The sequence below is a fragment of the Colias eurytheme genome, chromosome 18, assembly GCF_061535395.1.
Source record: "Colias eurytheme isolate Ceu_HAF_F1 chromosome 18, ilColEury1 Martin Lab GWU primary, whole genome shotgun sequence".
Classification (NCBI taxonomy): Eukaryota; Metazoa; Arthropoda; class Insecta; order Lepidoptera; family Pieridae; genus Colias; species Colias eurytheme.
Window position 1 is genome coordinate 4,411,646 of NC_142997.1, and position 21,207 is coordinate 4,432,852.

A 21,207-nucleotide genomic window follows, 5' to 3' on the forward strand; every position below is an offset into this window, starting at 1 on the left:
TGTGCTAAATTTCATTTTAATCGGTTCAGTAGTATTTGCGTGAAAGAGTAACAAACATCCATCCTCACTATCATTCTCCAAACTTTCGCATTTATAATATTAGTAGAAAGTTCCATCTCAACTTTGAAAACGAAAATACATTTCTCGTATGTTTTGGAAAACTTTGGGCTTAAGAATGTTTTGGGCAAGAAGACTTCATCCGACCTTTACCTTAACTTTCATCCTCACACTTCATCCAACTGTCGTACACCTTACCTAGTTCCCATATACTAACCGGATCTTATACACCGGGCACTCGTACACATTCCTCGTGTCCTGTTTGTCCTGCGTCACTGCCTTGATATAAATGACCGGCATCATTGGGAACAGTTCCATCATGCGCGACTCCACAATGCCTCCCGTGGCTGTATCCCATCTTGCCCCTTCCATGTATAGACCGTGGATGTTTGCTCCTTCGCGGGGAGGTGCGCTATGGATATAGGATAGGCGTTGTTATGGCAACGGCAAAATAGAAACTATGAAACATAACTGATTAGAGCAAAAGCATTGTCGTCAATCGTTACTGTATGATTACGATGAAAAAATATGAAGGTAGATACACAGACTGCTAGGATTAAAGGCATAAAGGATACATGAAAAAGTAGAGTGGGTTATTTATTAAAACATTACGTAGATCCCATTTTCAGTTCCCTAACAAGTTCTTCTCAGAGAAGTAATATACAAGATGTCACTAAACATGCATTTTGTAATTTTCTTAAAGTATTTTTATAAGATTATTCTTTAATAAAATCTGTATTGAGATATTTTGATGAAAAAGTTTACTAACTTGAAGTCCCCTCGATACTTTTTGGTGACGTCACAGTTGAGGCACATCTTATCGAGCGGCCATTCGTTCTTTCGTGCCGTTTGCTGCATGATGGCCGTTAGGAATGATTGCGGGTTGAAGAAACCCGCCAACCACACCGCTGGGGGTAACTGCAATATATTAATATTTTGTATAAATAGTGCTATCATAAACCTAATTGATCAAATAGCAACGAAATACTGTAGAAATATATTTTAAAGGATAACCATAGGCACTATCATAATTAATTATACCTACTCTTCACTGAAAAATATATTTGCGCATAGAGTCAGAAATACGAAATCACAAAATATTTTATGACAGAATATATCCTATCCCATCAAAAATATTTCTAATTTCAAAACTTACATTGAAATCCCCAGACCAATTCTCCAATTCCGTAAGCCTGAGGCAGAGGTCCGAAAACCACGCAGCCAATCCCAATAAGCTCGGGTAGGCGAGTTTGGTCCAAGACTCAGGCACGTGGTCCATGAAAAGCGATTCCATCAGCTTCTCCATGTCGCTGCTTATTGTAAGCTCACCCTTGGATATTAAAAATTATTTAAATGCCAAATAAGTAAGAAATCAAATACGATAAATTAAAAATGTATGAATTTTTTTTTATTACTGATTCTTTACAGCCATTCTCACCACATTTATTCAATAACAAAACAAATATCCCAACAAAAAATACAATTATGTGACAAACAAATGGGAATTAAAATAAATAAGTCATTTAGTAAACCGGCGACTTAGTATTTTCTAGTGATTGATTTTACGCGAGAAATTAAAGACTAACTGATTTTAAACGCGACTTCTTCATTATATTATTAACCAGACGACTGAGTCTATGACCACGCTCGCTGAAAAGTTTGCGATTCGTTGGTTTAATAATGTAATGAATTAATCGGGTTAAAAATCCGTTAAAGTCTTTTATTCATAAAACAACGGCTATTATAGTTTAATTGGTGGCTTCGGTGCACAGAAAGAATTCTAAAAATTGTAAAGACAGAAAAAAAAGTTGTGCTCACTTTCAATCCCAGCTCGACTTCCTTGAGAGACCGTCGAATCTCTCCCATTAGCCTATTCATTCGCTCACACTCCTGCAGGGCCACTATCGTGAAAGGTGTCAACTCTTCCACTTTACCCATTAGCTCTTGTAGATTGAACGGTTCGGGAACTCTATCTAGGATGTCGTCCAGAATGTATCGAACCTAGGTCAAATAATAATAATGATAAAGATATTTTCTTCGATACGCCCATTTAATAAATCAGAATAAAATATATCTCTATATTGTTATGGTAATTCTTTTGTTTTAAGTGTTTTTGCTAAGCGTTAAAATCCAATTACCATAAATACCTTATTAAAATATTTCCTCTATTGCCATATTATTTTTTTAATAAAAACATAAATTTTAAAAATATCTTGCTATTACCATTTCTTCTTTACTGGCTCCACCACCAGCCTGAGCACCTGCATCTCTTGGTTGCATTTCGAATACAACCTAAACATAATTAAATGAGCATTATATTACCATTACGATTGAGGTTAAATTAAATAGCATTAAAAGTGAAGTCCCATTTCCCTGGTGGGGTAAGGGGCAGATGCATTTTTGAAGTGAAACTTCTTAATTAATATAGATTAACAAATTATGTTACTGATACCCGTTAAGATTAAGTTACCAACGAATATTACAATTTTTCTGTGAACATTTTTATAAAAAAGTAATTTAGCAATCAAATCACCTTGAACAAACGTTCGGACACAGTAGTCAAATATCCTATTTCAGCATTAGGATGCAATCCGTACAAGTACGGAGTCTCATCCGGCAAGAAGTCATCTATGTATTGGTGGTAGCTGACGTAGTCGGAATTCGGTGGTGATATGAAACCTGGTGCTAATGGCAATTCACCATCGACCTAGTTAGAAAAATAAAATCAGTATATTGTAACAAAATTTACTAGGAATTACTAATAATTACAAAATACGATGAATATGTTATTTTCTTCAATTTCATACCATATAAAAAAATTTCATTCTCAATCAATACCCATGTATTTTACTTCGGACGAGTAGCTGTTGATCAAACCTTTGCTCTGTTACAATGAACAGTTCTAACAACAGAACAATTTTTTAATCTTCATCAAGCATCGAAAGACAGACCTCTAGGTTGTACACTAACCCCTACTCCAAAGAGATCAGTACAAAATAATTACCAATTCAGGTTGCATATATTCAAGTAGGAAAGTTCTGCACAGTCTTCTATCCCAGTCGTCAGTTATATGCCCTCCATACATAATCTCCCCGAAGAGGTAACGCAAGTCCTCCCACGGCACACGAGGATTTGCTTCTAAGTAGTTGTATAGAACGTATACGCAAATTGTGAGATCACCAAAGTTGAATGGATATACTCTGCAATTGAGCAATAATAAGTCTGATATTATATTTAGCTCTAGCATAAAGATAGAAAATTTCTTTCTTTATTGTAATTTGTAACTTGCATATGGGAAGGGATATTTCCTGAAATAAAATAATTTTATTTTATTTATTTATTTATACATCGCTTGGTAAGATTGTAGCCAAATAGTGTAAATTGCGATTAGTAACATAAAAAATTGCTTCTTATAAAAATTTCTGTTACTTGTATAATATTACCATATAACCATATTATTATATATTATTTTACCTATTTTACATAGCATATTTCTGTTACCTGTTCCATCCTTGTGGGCCAAACTTGCGCCTTTCAGCTACCACGGCATGGAAGTAACAAAGAGCGAACAACACAGATTTAAATTCAGCTTCTTTGCTGCACATTTCTAAAGTTTCTTGACTGAAATTATCTAATGCCTGTAAATGTAAAATATGATACAATACTATATCGCGGGAACCAGGATTTTTGAAGTGAAAACTTCTTTAGCGGCGTTGGGTATAAAATCTTAAACTCGCGTCAGGACACGTGGCCTGATCGAAAAAGCGTTAGACGGATGTTTTTTTTTTTAGCCCTTATATACCATACGTAAGACGAATACCATTCCAAAATATCAAACATGCTGAACGTTAATAAACAAGTTTTCACTTCTGCCAGCACTCCCGGAGTGCAACCCGTCTTTTTTTATCAATATAAAGTATTTTCTTTTTCTTAAAACTCACTATACAAGCTTTTATGACAGCTTTAAAAAAATTTACGATTATATAATTGAAAACAATACCATACCTTATGTAAATTCGCCCACATTCCAATGGGAGGCTCGTTAGTAATTTTGATGGCAGATTCTAGAATGCCTTGCGGTATTATATGATAGGCTGGATCTGCAGCCGGTTCGGCACTCAAATACAATCTGTTGAATATGAAATTAGGATAACATTTCTAGTTTGATAACCAATGTACGTCATCAGCATTTTTACACAGAGGTCAATAATTCTAATTTTGAAAATTTAATCAAATACCTATATTCTTCAAGAGGACTTTCAAAGGTCTCTTCCATTTTCTTCTCAAGAGTAGCCAGCCATTTGGCCACCAAGTGAATGTTTTGCAGGATCACCCAATGCCCATTAACCGATGCTACACCCATAGCCTCTTCCGCTACGACTTCTTGACCCTGACCTAAAGATACGATGTGGAAATTCTTTTTGTCCGTGGAAAACCCAAGCTTTCTGCCCAGCTTCTCTAAATCCTATAAAAAATAAAAACACACCATAGTAATCGTACTGACTTGGACTTATATAAGTTTAGAAGGCAAGAAAAAGAAACTTTACTTACTTTCAGAGGATCGACGCCAGGGGAGAGGATGAAAAACATAGGTGTAGTTGAAGTACTTTCCTGGTAAGATTTTTCTAATGGTGGCGTTCTAGCTTCAACGTACTTTGTGCCAAGATTTTCTTCACAAAATGCTCTAAAGATAAAATATTTTTATTTTATTTAACATTGAATTATTACCGTTCTACATCTTTGTCTTTGTTATTATCATATGGATGCCTACATTAATATTAATGATAAGAAAAACAAACCCAGAGGCATATGACATCCGGTCTGGTCTTAAAGCTCGCAAAATACAAAGTCTTTGAAGCGAACTCTTATTCTTCCATTCACCAGGCAACTTATCTCTTTCAGGTGCTTCTCCGTCAGTATATTTTTGCCACCTATTGAATTTCAAGTTAATTTCAATAAAGGCTGGTTATAATGGTAAAATACAATATCTCTCACACTCTCACTCATGCAATATGTACGAAAATCAATCAATCTCAATCACCTTTTAGTAGCACCTTCAATATCTTTGTCAAGGTTTTCAAAGGCATCCATTTTCGAAAGTGCAACAATCCCTCCCCAGGAATTATTTGAAAGCCATGAGTATGGTGAGACTTCTGGTGCAACAGCATATTTCAATAAGAAGTCCAATTCCCTAGGATCCACTTTACCATCCGTTTGCAAAACCTAGTTAATTAAACATTGTAGATATTACAAAAAAAATTATAAATATTAGAGATAACAATGCAAAAATTGTCTCGTAATAATAAAATTGAACAAACCTGTAAAGTGATGAGAAACAGGAACACAAGTTTGTCCCTTTCAAACAAGCCTCTACTTGTATAAACAAAGACAGCAAACGTAATGCTATCTAGCAAGTTTCTGACTCGACCTTCAAGATCTTCAGCCTCTTCAGCACGCATCAAAGCCTCTTTGAACACTACACTGTATGCCTTCAATGAGAATTGGTACATAGGATTGATTTTATATAAATCGTTTAGGATGAAGTACAAAAGTGAAGCACGGGTGGCAGCGCGTCTGTGAAAGAAAAATTTAATTTGAAATTTTAAGAATTTATTTCTTCAAAAAAGTGTCGAATCGTATAGTGGGTACACACGTAAGCACATGCTCGATAAACTTGCTCGATCTCGAGCAAGTACGAACGTTTGTACCATCCAAGTCTCAAGACAAATGCTCGAAGCCAACCATTTCAATCCAACAACTTCGATTCGAGCAAGATTCAAACCTCCATAATTTTTGCTCGATGTTCGAAGCAATCTTGTTTGTACGTGTAGCTGCGACTTCGAGCATGTCAGTCATGAGCGAGTGATTAATCGAAAAGGTTGTGCGTACGCAGCTGAAATGTCGGACTTTCGAGCGTTTACTCGTGATTTTGTGGAACAATTTATAAACATGTATCGAGAAGAAGAGTGTTATTGTACAGAGTTTGACTCATCCGTAAATAGTTACGAAACTCTTCAGGTTCTAGCTCTTTTATCAAATTAACATGACTGTGCCATTCTCTTCTTTGTAACATTGGCCTTACCCAACGTCGACGCCTTTTTCGCGTCGGTTTTCCCCGAGAGTAAATGTAGCAGGCGATTCCCACCAAACACAACAACGTATCGTCCATTGCTCGAAGAGTTTCAACGCACACTGAACATGATCTTCGCGCAAGCTTTTACGTGTAGACGCGAGTTCAAGCATGTCTGTGCTATAGCTTTGTTCGAAGAGACTTGCTCGACTAGCAAGTACGTACGTGTGTACCCACCACTGGTGTACTGTGCTGTGTCTTGTCGTTTTCATGAGACAAAAGACGTCTCTCAAGTAAGATATTTCAAAACTTACCTATATCGTTCGCGGGCTTCATCGATCTTGACAGATGTAACTTTACCCTCTTCGACCTTTATCTCGATGTCGGCTGCAGTCTTCTTAGTGGTCTCGAGGTTTATGACAAGTGCAGAATCACTTAGGATATCGGGCCCGGCTGAAGACAATCTTTTTAAGAGGTCGTCTTCTAAACTTTTCAATGTGATCTTGAAATCATTCTGTTGCTTTGTGAGCCCTGATCGTAGTTTTTCTAAATCTGGGCGCTCAGCTTTTACCACCTCGCCTAATAGCTGTTCTTCCAAGCTGTTACAAACATTAGAAATCTGTATCACGACTGTATACAATATTGATAGTGCACAATTTTTTGTTTAATTTTTTAGAGATTATGGTGAAAAAAAAAAAAATATAGTTAAGTATATTTTATTACAAAAGTCATCGTTATCAAATTAAGAAAGATCATTACGACTTGCATTCTTGAAAATAAATCATAATGCAAATAAATGACACTTACCCATCTCTCGTTACAGTAAAGTTAATCAGAGTGCATTGAGCCTGCATTTCGGGCTGATAGTGAGGGTTGGCTAGTTTCGTTTGAATCACTAAACGGAAATTGGCATGGTAATCTATTTCTCTATCACCTATCTGTAAAATTTCGTAAGTATAGTTGAAAACCGAATAAAAAAAATAAAAATATTCAATAACAGAAGAAAAACAATCGCGAAAAGGCTTGCATTAAAAAGTGCTAATTAATTTTTTTAAAGGTAAGAAAAAAAAGAGCGTGTGTGCCGAGCACACGTGTCAGAAGTGAAGCTTCTTTGCCAAGATTCAAAAATACCAAAATCGTCGCCTTACTCCATGACGTGATGGTATTAGGTACTATGACGCGACCTTGAAATTTTACTCCCAACGATCCTAAAGAAGCTTCAAATATCAATTAAAATACTAATTCATTTGGGTTACCTTTAGCACCCGACCCTTTCTAATTAGCACTCGGCCTAGCAATGGTTCCAGTACTGCATCCACAGATTCCCCAATATTCTCCAATAGAACCACATCTCCATTACTGACAGCTCTCTCAATACGATCGAGGTAATTTCGTTGAGTCAGTCTTATCACAACTAAAGCATCACCATAGCGTGATTTTATCCACTTGATGCCTTGTCTAAAATTAATTGTACATTTTTAATCACAAATTTAGGTACCTACAGTATCGATCTAATAACCTCCTGCTATTTATTTTTTCATATTTCACTGTACAAAGTATTATTTATACTTTAATCTTACAATAATGAACTTACAATTGTGGATCAATCATCAAAGGCCACCTAGCAGAATTTGTCAAAATGGTAGCGTTTTCCGTGCTCATCGTATCCGTGGGCAAGCCCTCGTTATTCCAACAGGCCACTTGAGCGTCATCTGTTAACATTGATAATGGGTCCAATCCCTCCGTTGTTTCGATTTTTGGCTAAAACATTACGTTTTTAAAACTAAAAACTTCCAAAAGTAACTATCTTAATATATATAAATCTCGTGTCACAATGTTTGTCCTCAATGGACTCCTAAACCACTTAACCGATTATAATAAAATTCGCACACCATGTGCAGTTCGATCCAACTTGAGAGATAGGATAGTTTAAACATGTAGGTACCACAGGCGAAGCCGGGGCGGACCGCTAGTTGATCTAATAAATAAGTATTATGGCTCCGTAGCACTGTCCAAAATTCTAATTTTAATGTCTACGGATTACGAAATGAAAATTTAAAAAAAACAAGTAATAAATGCATTTTTTATATTATCTGGGATTACCGATAGCAGTTTTATTTCCAGTCTGGGAAAGAAATGGCGCTATGGCCTATATAGCTGTCTAGCGCAACTTCTTCGCTATCTATCGCTGTCATTTTCCACACTGGAAATAATACTGCTTCAAATATCATGACACTGAGACTGGAACAGTAATACTTACATTGGTCTTATTCAATGTGGGTATCCAATCTTCGTTCATAAGCATGAGTCGATAGCGTCGCATGAAACATCCGACGTAGGATATAAATGCCGTCACAAGTAACACGTCTCCGGGCAACATGACACCAGACTCCTTGAGGTTCACCACTGTCGCTGACCATCTGTTGTGAATGTTTATTAATTGTGAAGGATATTTTAGAGGATTCGATCCAGTGTCCATAAAGAAAGTCAAAATACTTGGTTAATTTCCGCTGTTAGGAAGGGTCTAAATATTCTCTTCAATTGAAAATACATATAGAAAAATAAATTTTGTGTATTATTTTTGCAAATCTACCTATGTACCTTATTTTCTCAGAGGCTAAACCGTTGACAAGACGGTTAGCTAAATCTATAGTGTAGTTAGTGGCATCAGCTTCCGCTTGGCATTTCATCTTTTCATTGACCGCTTCTTGGAAGGCTTTCATAAGTTCTCCTAATTGTTCTTCCAATTCCTAAAATGAAACTTACAAATTACAACAAATTTTTTGTTTAGTTTTATAAGTAAGGTTAATATGGCTAGTTTCAGTCTTCAACTTCACTCAGATAACTCGGGAAAAATACCTCTCCAATGCATAAAATATTATTATCATTGAAAAGTCAATCACGTAATAAGCATTGCAAAATATGATTTTGGTACCTTATTCAATCGTGGTACTTTTATACTTTAGGATGACGTAAATACTAACTTGAATCCTCTCAGTGAGGAAAGCCAGCTTGTCCCTAGCGGCTTGTAGTTCAGCATTAGCTGCATTTAAAGCTCTACGCTTGGGTTCCACCACAACATATACATCGTAAAACTTTATTATATTGATGACCCAAGCACACAATCCTGCTGCTGCTGCTGATTTCGACATTATAAACTCTGCGTTAAACTCCGGATTCTTTATGTAAGGTTGGACAGCCTAAAAATAAAGGATAATGAAATTGTATCAAACATCTTTTAATTTGACCTGGCACACGGTATTTAGCAGCAGGTACTCTGGAAACATAATTTTACTTACCTTAACAACATCTGGGTGTATATTTTCTTTATCATAATACACTAGATCGTATAAGAATTGATCGACTTTGGCCATCATTAACTGAAAAAAATCAACACATTAGTTTAATCATTTTGTTGAAAACACCAGAAACCCATTTTATTTCCAAAACATACCTTGCAAGCCTTCCACGACCTATCCTTTGGCAGTTTTCCTTTTTTAGAAAACAGAACCAGTACCGCTGCAGTAACGTTTACAACAGCATCAGGAGGTGAACCGAAAGATTTCAACTCAGTCAAGTTATTCTTGTTCAGAGTGTTGAGCGCTTCCTGCGCAGCGATAAGTGCGGGTTCCGCTTTAGCCAAATCATCAGCACAGATTTTAGCCTTAATTGTGACGTCTTCTTCAATTACTTTGACCTTCTTTTCTTCCTCAGCAGCTGTATATTTAAGTAAGAAAATATCATGTATCATTTCAAAATTTTAATTGAGAGATAACATATTTTTGACGGATAAATAATATTTCAGTTTAAACATACCGAACGCTTTCTCTTTGGATACTTTTTCGCTTTCAGCTCCGACAACCTCAATCAATTCCTCAGCAGCCCTATTTTTAACCTTCAATATTTGTTCTTGTTCTGCAAGTGTCACCTGGAAAATATTATTTGAATTACATAATTTTTTATTTAAACTTAACTCATCGATAAACACAATTTATTCGCAAAAAATACGTACCTTTAAAACAGCTACATCCGCAGCACAGGATGCTAACTTTTCCAAACCATTTTCGAGTCTCGAAATCATCATTTTCAAATTGTTTGTTTTCTCTGTTAACAGCTTACTGTACAAGGAAATTTGCTCCAAGAACGTCTTCGGAGTCGTATAGTTGTATCTACGCTCATTTTGGAAGTACACAGCTGACATTTGATTCACACTTTGATGGACGTGCGACATAAAGTTAGCTACTGGCTCGACCAAATCACGCTGTAAGAATATAAGTTACAGACAGAACCATTCGAAATCAGATAATTATTATAATTTACTAGGTTAGTAGCCATTCATACCTTTGCTGATAATCATTTGACATATCAGAATAAAACTATCAGCTTTACATTTAAATCAAATCCACATAAATAATAACTAAACCCCACTACAATCATTTTTTTAGTAAATGCATAGTAAAATATTTGCTGCCAATTATATCGATTTCCTCTCACTTACCGGTAAAGCTTCCACCTCAGAGATGAATCTCTTCGATACAGATCGCAACGCCTCCCTCGGCCACTCGTGAAACCAGTTGATGGCCGTGCAGTTCACGATCGACGGGAACTTACGAGCTCGCACACGTAATGTCGCACCCACGGGTGAGAAACATAACACCACCTAAAGTGATTATTTTTTATAAATTAAAGTGTAATATCTCCAATTTGTTCAAAGTCATCCTTCCGGGAGTCACGTACCTTTTATAATAAAGATACTTACTTTTAACATAGTCCTAACACGATTTATAAAGAACTTCCAACAATTCTCACGAGTATCAGGAACGCCTGACGCTTTAGTCTGCAAAATACAAAATTACAAGAAATTAATCAAGACTTGTTCATGAACCTTTTCCACCTCTCGGGCACAGGCCTCTTTTTATGTATTAGGATCATTCATCATCATCATTATTAATTACAAACCGAGTAAGCTCATACATATATTGAAAATTTATAGGAAATAAGTAATAAAGTAATTGTCTTTACCTCTCCCCTAACGCCATTAATAATATTCTCAGTTTCATCATCAGCCAGCAATTCGGGTATCTCACCAGAAGCTAGCAAGTCATTAATCAGTACCAAGAAACGCTCATCAGCGACTTGAGCATCCGTCATAAGAAACACGTTTCCTATGTTCTTCAGACCAGCTTTTATATACAAGCCCGCTGTTAACAAAGAAAGCATTTAAAATACAATTTTCAAAAAGTAATATTGTAACGTAATAATGTCATAGAAGAGCCCATTATTTTACCGAGATCAACTTTCAAGTCATTGATACTGTAGCCTTTACGAAGCTGAATTTGGAAGACTTCAAGTGAAGAAATAAACGAAGACAGTCTTGATAGAGATTGTTTTCCGGATCCCCCGACTCCAACAAGTAGAGCATTGCCACGAGGTGCTTCAAGGATGCGGTTAATTCTATACAAAAAAATATAAATTTAAAGAGGACGTCATCATCAATTACAACAAATAACAACATTTTCAATAGGACAATAATCACCTGCAAATATGATACATAGCATCCTCAAAAAGCACAAGATTCATTGTAGCCACGAGATCGTTATATGAAGAAAGCGATTCGTCAAGTAACTTTTTAATTTGCGCCCAATCTCTAATGGGGAAATATTTGGGATCTCCTATTCCCTCCGCGAAATGGCAATAGATCAATGGCTTTTCAAATACTACATTTTCGTCATAGTCCTATAATAAATAGTAAAATAGACGTTAGATAAGACGAAAATAGGCGTTAAAAAAACAACATAGAACATAGAACCCAAAAATTAGACCCTTACCTCACAGCTCTTCTTTATAACATCAACAATAAGTTTATTGAAGTTTTCATTATCGGCAGAGTCGACCAATTTATCAGAGTATACTCGAGTCGCTTCGTGCATCCAAAGACGAATGAGTTCAGATTGGTATTTTATGGCGTCACCGGTAGTAAATAATATTCCCTGTCAAAAATTATATGTTATCAAAGCTTTGTATTACTTTAAAACTAATCTCATTACATTCATTGATTTAAATTCAATTTGCAAAATTTTAAAAGACATGAAGAAGAAAAAAACAATACCTGGAATATATTAGATAGATCGCGTAGATTGAATATATAGTGAAATTTTATAGCTGTCGGCAAAAATGTAGAGGCTAGCTTATTATGTAACGCCAAAGCAGCATTGACAAGATTCTCTGCATACTTTTGTACTACTATTCCGAATTTGTTAAGCGGATTTCCTAAATGTTGAGATAAAATCTGCTTATAAATATGGAAACATGCGTCCAATCCAGGGAAACTGTAAAAAATAACATGTAAAATAGACTCAATACTATAACAGAATTTAAAAAAAAATAAGAAAAGTCAAAAGATCATACCTGACTGCAAACGTACAGAAATGCCTCTGTAATCGAGGATCGATAGTAAACGACCCAGCAGTTGGATTCATACAAGAGACAAACATACAATTTGAAATATCTTTCAGTGTCAATTTCTGCCTGTCGTACCTGTAAACGAAATAACACAATATAGGAAATATTTATCTTGGTACTAAAGTTGCTGCATGCCTAAAGCTATCAATTTTCCCCAAGTATAACAGAAACAAGGTATAAATTTTCTTACCAATGTTTATAATCCATAAATTGTCTTATTAGGGTGTGTGGTTGCACTGTACCATACGTGTCTACCTCCGGCATATTTAAATCATCAACAAAGTATATCATAAACTTGCTGCCCGGCGGACCAAAATTACGACCAGACTTCTTTTCTAAAGGCTTCTCCAGAACTTTCTGTATCATCTCTGCCAAATAAAATAAAATTAAGGCTTTAATTGAAATTACGTTTGATAATACGATTTTGGAACAGCAACAAGCAATTTTGGAAACAACTTTCAAAGACTCATTGAAAGATAATAATATGATAATAGGAGATATTCTGAAACACTTTAGTAACGTGTTAAATGTCTAGCAATGGAAATTCATAAGGTACCTGACGTAGTATAGAAGTTAAGAGGCGCATTAGTGATAGCAAAATTATCAGACAGTGAGTTCAATTTAGCAGCAACGCTAACAGTCTTCCCACTTCCCGCACTGCCAACTAACATGACTGGTTTTTGTTTAGCGATCAGGAGATCCATGAAGAATCTAATGCGGGTAGTTTCTGATGTCGATACTAAACATGACTGAAATAAGAAAAATCTTTAAAAAACGAATGATATTATAAAGCGTAAGGTACAACATTTTCTCGATTTGACGCAAAATTATAACTTCAAATAAAAATACTCCATTTACCTGTAAAGGTATATCTGGATCCAATTCAAATGACTCCACTTTTTCAGTCCATGGCAACCATTTCTTCGTCTCTGGATCAATGAAAAACCCAAACACATTTCCAGTAGAAGGGAATTTGATCTGTTTGAATTCATTGCAAAACCACTTGCTGAATTCATTACGCCAGTCGACGAGCTGATCTTGGAACAAGCCAGATCCAAATCCCCAAACGATACAAAATACGAAATAGATTTCATACCTTAAAGATTATAAATTCTCAAACATTTTGCACGTAAATAACTAAATGTTAAATATAGTTTAACATTTAATTATGAAAAAAAAGTCATTTACATGAACAATATTATTCTTACCATTCTTTTGGACAATCGGTTGGCAGTAAACTCTTATTGAGGAAACATTCAAGCAAATAACACGTAAGCTGTATCTGCTGCAGTTCACTCAAGGGTGTGATTCGCTTGTACTTTTTGCACGATTCGAGTAGAGAGGGAATATATTTGTCAAACATTACTGTTAGCATTGCTTTCTCTGATTCATCATCACGGGTAGTTTCTATCCAAGACGCTACAAAACTTTAAAAACAAATTTATGATTAATTGTTGACATAAATCGACAATTTCGACTCAAAAATGTTAGTTTAATGGAATAAGTGGTAAGAACAAACAAAATCAATTTATTCAACGACAAAAATCAAAAGTTATCTCTGAACTATTATTAAAAACTTAAAAAAAAATTAAATCTACTTACGGATTCCACCCCAAATCTTGAGGGTTGATATAAAGAATACCAGCACGAGACACAGTAGCTGGAGTCGCCGTACGTAACGTAGCAATTTCAAATAGAAGACGCATTGACTTGGTTAAAGCTATCCGCTCATTACTCGCTAAGGTCAATACCTAGTAAAATATAATACAGTACACTCATACTACCTAAAATATATTTTTTTTATATAACAAAATTAAAAATACTTAGAGTACAAACTTTATTATCATCCATCAATGTGTTTAAGCTTTCGATCCACATTGGATCAATATCACCATCCAAGACAATCCACTTTGGCCCATCACCAGGCATGTTGGCCATGTCCCTCATAATCGTTGAGAACAATCCATCTTTCCATTCTCTAGTAGCAGGATTAATTATCCCGAACAATTCGTCGTTCGTCACTGCTTTAGGGTCGAGATCATTATAATAAGGTTTCATTTTCAACATGTGGTATGTTCTATTAAGGCATTGCCACACCATAGATTTTCCTGTTCCCGCAAATCCGTCTATAAAAACGGAATGTCGCACAGCGAATAACTCAACTAGTTGCACCATCTGTTAAAATGATTTAAATAAAAAGATAATTTTTACTTCACATTAAAACGAAAATTTTCCAAGATTTAGTAAGAAATACCTTTAAAATAAATCCAGGTTCAGGTTGCAATTTCATAGATATTGCCCCTGCGACGAGACTCTTTTCGAAATCAAAATCACGTTTTCTAGGTACATCTAAAGCAGGGAACAAATCCCCAATAAGACCCATGAAGACAGGCATATCATCCGTTACAATTTTGGGAATATTAAAATCTCTCAATGCTCTCATTAGCACTTGATCTTCAGGTCTCAAACGATCGCCTCTCTAATTGTAAGAACATAAACTTATGAATATAAAATTAAGTTTACCTTTCACATTGTTCATGTATTTCCATTTATAATAAGTAAAAATACCTTTAACGAACCAGCAACGACGAGCACTGATTTAATAGCTCTTAATCCCCAATCATAATGATCTTGCTTTGACAGTAACTCCCTACACAATGTGTAAAGAGTAATAAATTTACGCGCTAGAAGCCTAGCCTCTTGGAATCCCTCAGCGACCAACATAATTTCACAAATTAGTTCGAAGTCCGGTACCACCATAGCACATGGCCTGTGACGAATAATATTTTTAAGAAAATATAACATCATATTTAAGTGACAGCATATAAATGTCTTGCAAACTTCAATATTACCTGAATAATGCTTTTAGATTTTCGGGCAGTTCAGTTCTTCCAGCGTATCCAGGATTCATGGTAATGAACATACCTATTGTCGGTATGAGTGAAATATATTCACCCATAAAATCAAATTTCTTCTTCTTTGCCTTTATAGCATCTAGAACACTTTTTACTTGCACTGATACTACAGAAAGTACCTCCACTGAGATACGATTAAACTCGTCAAAGCAACCCCAAGCACCAGTTTGGGCAAGTCCTAGAATTCAAATACAATAAATAATTAATTGGAACGTGTCTCTCAGACACAAATTTAGGCTATTTCATAATAAGTTGGAGCGTTGGATAAAAATTTTTTGGGTACGAAAAATTTGAAAAATTTGTACATGTGTTTTTTTAACGTAATTACTGGCGATAAATGTGTTCAACGTTTAACCAGTAACACTAGTAATTTACCTTTATAAATATTGCCACAAGACTTATAATCCATCTGCTCAGAACAATTAAACACATAGACCATGATACCGAGCGCTCTTCCCAAGTCCTTGGTGGTTTCCGTCTTGCCTGTTCCCGCAGGACCCGCTGGAGCACCACCCATTATGAGATGCAGACTCTGTTTGTGTGAAATTAATTTTAACTTATGATTTTTCTTAGTACTTTTATAAGATTTGAGATGATGATGATGATTCAATTAGTTGTGGTAATTGAAGTACTTGATTGGAAAAAAATTGAAATAAATCAGTTTATTTTCCATTCGCTCACGAAATTTCAGTCATTCCGATATGAGTGAAATATTAATAAAGATCCAAACATACTTTTGATCTTATGGACCATCAAGAATCAGTGAAAGTAAAAAAATACACATTGGGTAGTCATAACTGTGTGCTTATTATTTATTTACCTGAGTTAATGTGATGTAACATCGATCAGTTAGAGGAGTAATTACGAGACGAGGCGTATTTCCAAGATATTCGTAATCGTAAAGAAACTGGGCATCGCAAATATTAGCAAAGCAGTTGTTCAATTTCATATCCCATCGATGTCTGAACAATAAATATAATTTTATTAGTAACACAGGAAGATAAGCAGTAGGTAATTGCAAGATTTTTAATCTGTATTTACCTCAATTGACTCTGCCATTGGAAAGCATTCGATGTTTCAACTTTTGCAACAATAAGTTTGGCCACTACGTCTCTCGAATGTACATCAATGGTACAAATGGTCATAATTTTTTGTCGATCCCCAACAGTCAAATCTCCGAGTAACAGAACAATCAATGCATTTAATTGCGCAATTTGCTTCTTCTGATAGTCTTTTAGTGCTCCCTCGTAACCTATTGAGGATAAAACAGTTAAATTTTAGGCCAAACTATCCCTAAAAACTTCTGTTTAATTATTATCATATGAAATAGATCCACCTTCTTCAAGCTTTTCAAAAGCTTGGTTAGTTTCTGTGGTCCACCAAATTTGTGTGCCCACGAGTGCTGGCTGAGCTGGCCAGTCGAACACCCATTCGTCGCGAGGTTTATCTTCGTACGATTTCACACTGTGCTCAAATATATCTCGAAGAGTGTAACGCATACAATCTGTGACTCTGTTTAACCATATTTCGACCTAGAAAATTATTTTATTAGTTTATTTTAATTAATTATACGACCCAATACATTATGTACCAGATATATTGGAAATATTTTCAATAAAGAGCGTTTATCAAAGCAATAAACTGACTTTTCCAGAACAATCGCAGCATGGTGCTTTGAATGGCACGTGCTCCTCATTTTCTTTGGATATCATCTCAATAGCATGCTTGCTGCCAGGTTTGGGGAACACTAACTTCGCCAAATTATCGTAAAGTTTTGACAAATGGCGAGCCACAGCAGGTGGATTATTTCCGTTAGACAAAATATCTAAAATAAATTTAAATAATGAAATGTGTGAAGGTATTATTAATAAAAATATTTCGCATTTTGATTCAATATTTACCGAGCAAATCTGCTGAAGACACGAAATAGAAACGAGGATACGCCAAGCGTTTCGTTTCCAAATAATTATTGAGTGCCTTCTCGCACAAGTTAAGTGAATTCATCAATTCTTCTAGTTTTTCTAGCAATCCAGGCTTATTGGTTGCTTGAACCACATTGGGGGTATTTCCGATGTCTTTCAATAATTCCTTGAAAAATATTCACAAAATATAACTTTGAAACAATTTATATAAATTATCATATTCATATCAAACATATTTCACATGTTAAGTACTGTGTGGCTTGATAGGAAAATTTAACATGTGAACAATTTTATTTTTCATTTAAATTACTTTAAGAAATTTATGACTTCATTTTCCATCACTTACCTTAAACGTTTTGTCAATCATATCAAACCGTTTGGAATCTTCTGGTAACTGTGCACGTATATCATCAGATCCAACAAAGATACTCTCAAGGTATTGCCATTTACGTTGCACTTCAAACCAAATGGCGATAACTGCATCTGCTGTACCAAGTTTCTTTTGCCAAGCAGTGACTTCTGTTTCGTAGAATCCAATGAATTTCGATGACATCATGTTTTGTACTTGATTCTGTTTCACAACATTTATTTATTAATGATTGTTTATTTTTTTAAGATCAGTCAAGTCATCAATTAATAAAATCATTACCTGATTGTCTTCAAGAGTCTCGACAAGTTCTTCGCTAGCTTTGGGTAATTTGATACCTGTTCTATCATGCACGCTATAATCAAACTCCATGATAGCCCATGTAGCTTCCAATTCCCTTTAAATTACAATAAAATAATTATCTTATAGTAAAATTAAACAGCGGTAAAGATTGACGGGAAAAATTCAGGATGGTAAGAATTGGTGTAAACCCCCTTCGCTTTTTTGTGCAATCGGTTGAAATTACAATATAATAACTATCCGACTAACTATAACTTGGATCATGTAAATTGTAATAAAGTATTTACTTGAGTGTTTTCTCCATAGCAGCCTCTTTGACAGACTTATCAACTATAGTTTTAACTTCCTCTTCATATTTATGTAGGTTGAGTGCAAGTAAATCTGCTAGTGTCGTATCATCATCGATATGGAATTTTACCTAAAACACCATTAATTTGCAATATTCTATATCTGTTTGAAAATACTTATTGATCATTGTCGGTAAGTCACTGATGACACAAATAAAAGCGTAAAGAAATTAAAAATCAGATTTAATATCTCACCTTTTAGTATCGTGAAAATGACAACTAAATATTTATTTACACATATTTACATTATCTAATGAATGACATGATATCTACATAATGAATTCTGAAAGAATATAAGAAGAGCTACACGCTTTCGGTTGAGAATATCGTCTTGTATTCAGTATTTGTAAACCTTGTTCCTTAATTTCATGATATGAATACGATTTATTGAGTTTGATCGATTCTTGAAACTTGGGTCTTCTAAAATCTTGCAATTGTAGGTATTTTTTATATTCTCGTCTGCCTGGTTCTTCATCTTTATCGTCGATTACCTCAGTATCTGCTGTTTTGTTAAATCCATCGAGAGATTTGAAATCGTCCAAAATTTGTTTTACTGACACTCCTCTAAATACATTTTCTCTTGATTGTAATGACTTTTGTGAACCGTAGCTCGTGTTTGTTAAAATGAGTTTTGAGTGAACTGCTTTCTACATGATATGATGAAAACAAAAATAGTATATTAAATTAAACAAAAAAAACTCACAAAATCTATACAATTCATCAAGGCTACTTGAAAATACTCTCTATCTAGGTGTACTGTTTGAATATTAGGAAACATTTACTTCAGTTTTATAACCTACCTTTGTGGCCATCATTAGTTCAACCCAATGCCTATCTTTAATAGCTGGATTCTGTAAATCGGTAACTGCTCGCAGGGATGTCATTAGGTTCTTAATTGTTCCTTCAATAGATATGTAAGGTTCCCTGAATACGAAACAAATCATTTAAAGTTACATCGCCGATTAATTTCTGGTCAATAATCCATAGAAGAAATGCGAAAGTCTCTTCTTCACGCCTCAACCATTTAACCGCTTCGGATTAAACTTTATATAGCGATAGCTTAAGACCTAATAAACGACAAAGGAAAATAGATCGATTTTTCCCGGAAATATCACGGGAACGGGAAATGTGGGGGTTTTTCTATGAAGACGTGGGTAAAGCCGCATGCGAAAGTCTATTAGAACGCTTCTCTTACCATACTCTCATGTCTTTGTCCAGCTGACGCAGATCTTTAGTGAATCGCTTACATTCTTGATCCATACCATCGGCATCGATTTTCTTCCACGGTGATTTCTTCCAGAACTCTATTGTACCCATTACTAGATAATAGTAATCCCACAATTGCTAAAACGTACATAAATTAAGTTTTTTTTATATTATAAGAAGCCTACCTTCTTCTGTATATAAGAGATATATATTGTATTGTCATAATAATATACATAATTACTTTTATTAATTTAAGTTCCCGCCGACATTGTTTGAGGAACTTGTCATCTGGCGGCTGAATATCAAATAACGCACAACTCTTTCTCAACCCGCTCACTATGTCCTCAAACTGCAAGAGCTCCAAATGCACTTTGTCTATTTCTCTGTACGGCTCTTTACACGTTTCAAGGAATACCTAAAATTTTAATGATCCACATTATTCAGGGCAGACAAAAAACTAAAAATCGCATGTATTCATAAAAACAAAAATATTTAATTCTTTGACATAATCTTGAGCTACCTACCTAGAAATATTCTAGCGAGCAAAAAATTTAACAAAAGCCTTGCCACAATGCAAAATAATACATTTTTATCAACTACCACATCCACCCCAAGCAATAACCAACCTCTTTCAACTTGAACTGGTCTCGATACATAGTAAGCCTCAGATTAATAAGGGCCACTCGTTTCGCAATGAGCGCCGCTTGAGCCGCTTGTAATGGCGCCACGTTATTCTTCTGTACCGTTGCCAACTTCACTAAATTACGCCATCTCTCCGGCAGAACATCCAACTAATCAAAATAATTCAACTTAATTATATGAACCATTTAATTATCAAACATGTATGAAACTGTAAGCTAAGCCAATCATTGCGTTTGTTCTTTTTTAGGTTTTTTAGACTATTCTTACCAAAGTATGTACCAGGTATTTATGTGCTGTTGAAGGCTCCTATTGAAATCCAAATGGAAGCAAGAAATAAACATGATAAATTTAATTAATAAACATAACATTAAAATAAATTAGGCCTGCATATCAACCATTCTTATCATTGTCAAAAATCCCGTTACCTTATAATTAAAGAAATGCTATAAATATTTTAAAAGAGCTTATTTTGATCAAAAAGTTCATTGGAATATGCTGAGCTTATCAATAATGTTATTTTTACGTTACTTTACATTGAATAAAGTTAGTTTTCTGTCCCCCTCTTCTGGTACCAATCAAAACGTCGCATGTACCTTTCAATTCACGCACCTGTTCATAAGTTTCCTCCGGGAAGTCGACCCCATACTCCTTGAGCACATATATGATATCCCTGAGCGGTTCGAACATTTGTTCCGTACCAGCATCTGCTTTGGCCTTCACCTCGTTGAGGACGCCCATCACTTTGAGCAGACCCTCGTAGTCATCATCACCAAGTTCCACTGATAGTTCCTTTGTCGCGTACGCTATGAACTTCTCCAGGTCGTCCAGACTGTTAATTTTATATTAAGTATGATTAGTTCAATATGTTTTCAGAGGAAAGGGATGGGTCATTGCCTTATCCCATACCTTTTAACGTCGG

General features: G+C 35.2%; 1 protein-coding gene across 1 annotated transcript in view; it reads right to left on the reverse strand.

The window, feature by feature from the left end:
* The window catches only part of LOC149900573 (dynein beta chain, ciliary-like), a 30,510-nt gene that overhangs the window by 312 nt on the left and 8,991 nt on the right, over positions 1 to 21,207 (reverse strand). The window contains exons 26-81 of the mRNA XM_090112704.1: positions 20,898 to 21,117; positions 20,273 to 20,437; positions 19,888 to 20,061; positions 19,636 to 19,784; positions 19,241 to 19,364; positions 18,381 to 18,511; positions 18,076 to 18,190; positions 17,773 to 17,997; positions 17,406 to 17,592; positions 17,151 to 17,329; positions 16,841 to 17,036; positions 16,546 to 16,756; positions 16,325 to 16,466; positions 15,880 to 16,036; positions 15,442 to 15,682; positions 15,158 to 15,359; positions 14,844 to 15,068; positions 14,426 to 14,764; positions 14,192 to 14,340; positions 13,798 to 14,016; positions 13,448 to 13,685; positions 13,146 to 13,338; positions 12,780 to 12,957; positions 12,536 to 12,664; positions 12,237 to 12,456; positions 11,956 to 12,117; positions 11,664 to 11,863; positions 11,415 to 11,581; positions 11,150 to 11,328; positions 10,887 to 10,964; positions 10,626 to 10,787; positions 10,140 to 10,388; positions 9,944 to 10,055; positions 9,582 to 9,844; positions 9,427 to 9,507; positions 9,112 to 9,327; positions 8,729 to 8,877; positions 8,388 to 8,547; positions 7,722 to 7,888; positions 7,384 to 7,585; positions 6,935 to 7,065; positions 6,442 to 6,726; positions 5,376 to 5,631; positions 5,099 to 5,280; positions 4,857 to 4,988; positions 4,609 to 4,741; positions 4,296 to 4,522; positions 4,063 to 4,186; positions 3,559 to 3,695; positions 3,062 to 3,257; positions 2,591 to 2,764; positions 2,281 to 2,349; positions 1,876 to 2,058; positions 1,214 to 1,387; positions 827 to 975; positions 275 to 469 (exon numbers count right to left, since the gene is read on the reverse strand). Of these exons, the coding sequence (XP_089968830.1) occupies positions 275 to 469; positions 827 to 975; positions 1,214 to 1,387; positions 1,876 to 2,058; positions 2,281 to 2,349; positions 2,591 to 2,764; positions 3,062 to 3,257; positions 3,559 to 3,695; positions 4,063 to 4,186; positions 4,296 to 4,522; positions 4,609 to 4,741; positions 4,857 to 4,988; positions 5,099 to 5,280; positions 5,376 to 5,631; positions 6,442 to 6,726; positions 6,935 to 7,065; positions 7,384 to 7,585; positions 7,722 to 7,888; positions 8,388 to 8,547; positions 8,729 to 8,877; positions 9,112 to 9,327; positions 9,427 to 9,507; positions 9,582 to 9,844; positions 9,944 to 10,055; positions 10,140 to 10,388; positions 10,626 to 10,787; positions 10,887 to 10,964; positions 11,150 to 11,328; positions 11,415 to 11,581; positions 11,664 to 11,863; positions 11,956 to 12,117; positions 12,237 to 12,456; positions 12,536 to 12,664; positions 12,780 to 12,957; positions 13,146 to 13,338; positions 13,448 to 13,685; positions 13,798 to 14,016; positions 14,192 to 14,340; positions 14,426 to 14,764; positions 14,844 to 15,068; positions 15,158 to 15,359; positions 15,442 to 15,682; positions 15,880 to 16,036; positions 16,325 to 16,466; positions 16,546 to 16,756; positions 16,841 to 17,036; positions 17,151 to 17,329; positions 17,406 to 17,592; positions 17,773 to 17,997; positions 18,076 to 18,190; positions 18,381 to 18,511; positions 19,241 to 19,364; positions 19,636 to 19,784; positions 19,888 to 20,061; positions 20,273 to 20,437; positions 20,898 to 21,117 (10,002 nt within the window). The remainder of the gene's footprint in view (positions 1 to 274; positions 470 to 826; positions 976 to 1,213; positions 1,388 to 1,875; positions 2,059 to 2,280; positions 2,350 to 2,590; positions 2,765 to 3,061; positions 3,258 to 3,558; positions 3,696 to 4,062; positions 4,187 to 4,295; positions 4,523 to 4,608; positions 4,742 to 4,856; positions 4,989 to 5,098; positions 5,281 to 5,375; positions 5,632 to 6,441; positions 6,727 to 6,934; positions 7,066 to 7,383; positions 7,586 to 7,721; positions 7,889 to 8,387; positions 8,548 to 8,728; positions 8,878 to 9,111; positions 9,328 to 9,426; positions 9,508 to 9,581; positions 9,845 to 9,943; positions 10,056 to 10,139; positions 10,389 to 10,625; positions 10,788 to 10,886; positions 10,965 to 11,149; positions 11,329 to 11,414; positions 11,582 to 11,663; positions 11,864 to 11,955; positions 12,118 to 12,236; positions 12,457 to 12,535; positions 12,665 to 12,779; positions 12,958 to 13,145; positions 13,339 to 13,447; positions 13,686 to 13,797; positions 14,017 to 14,191; positions 14,341 to 14,425; positions 14,765 to 14,843; positions 15,069 to 15,157; positions 15,360 to 15,441; positions 15,683 to 15,879; positions 16,037 to 16,324; positions 16,467 to 16,545; positions 16,757 to 16,840; positions 17,037 to 17,150; positions 17,330 to 17,405; positions 17,593 to 17,772; positions 17,998 to 18,075; positions 18,191 to 18,380; positions 18,512 to 19,240; positions 19,365 to 19,635; positions 19,785 to 19,887; positions 20,062 to 20,272; positions 20,438 to 20,897; positions 21,118 to 21,207) is intronic.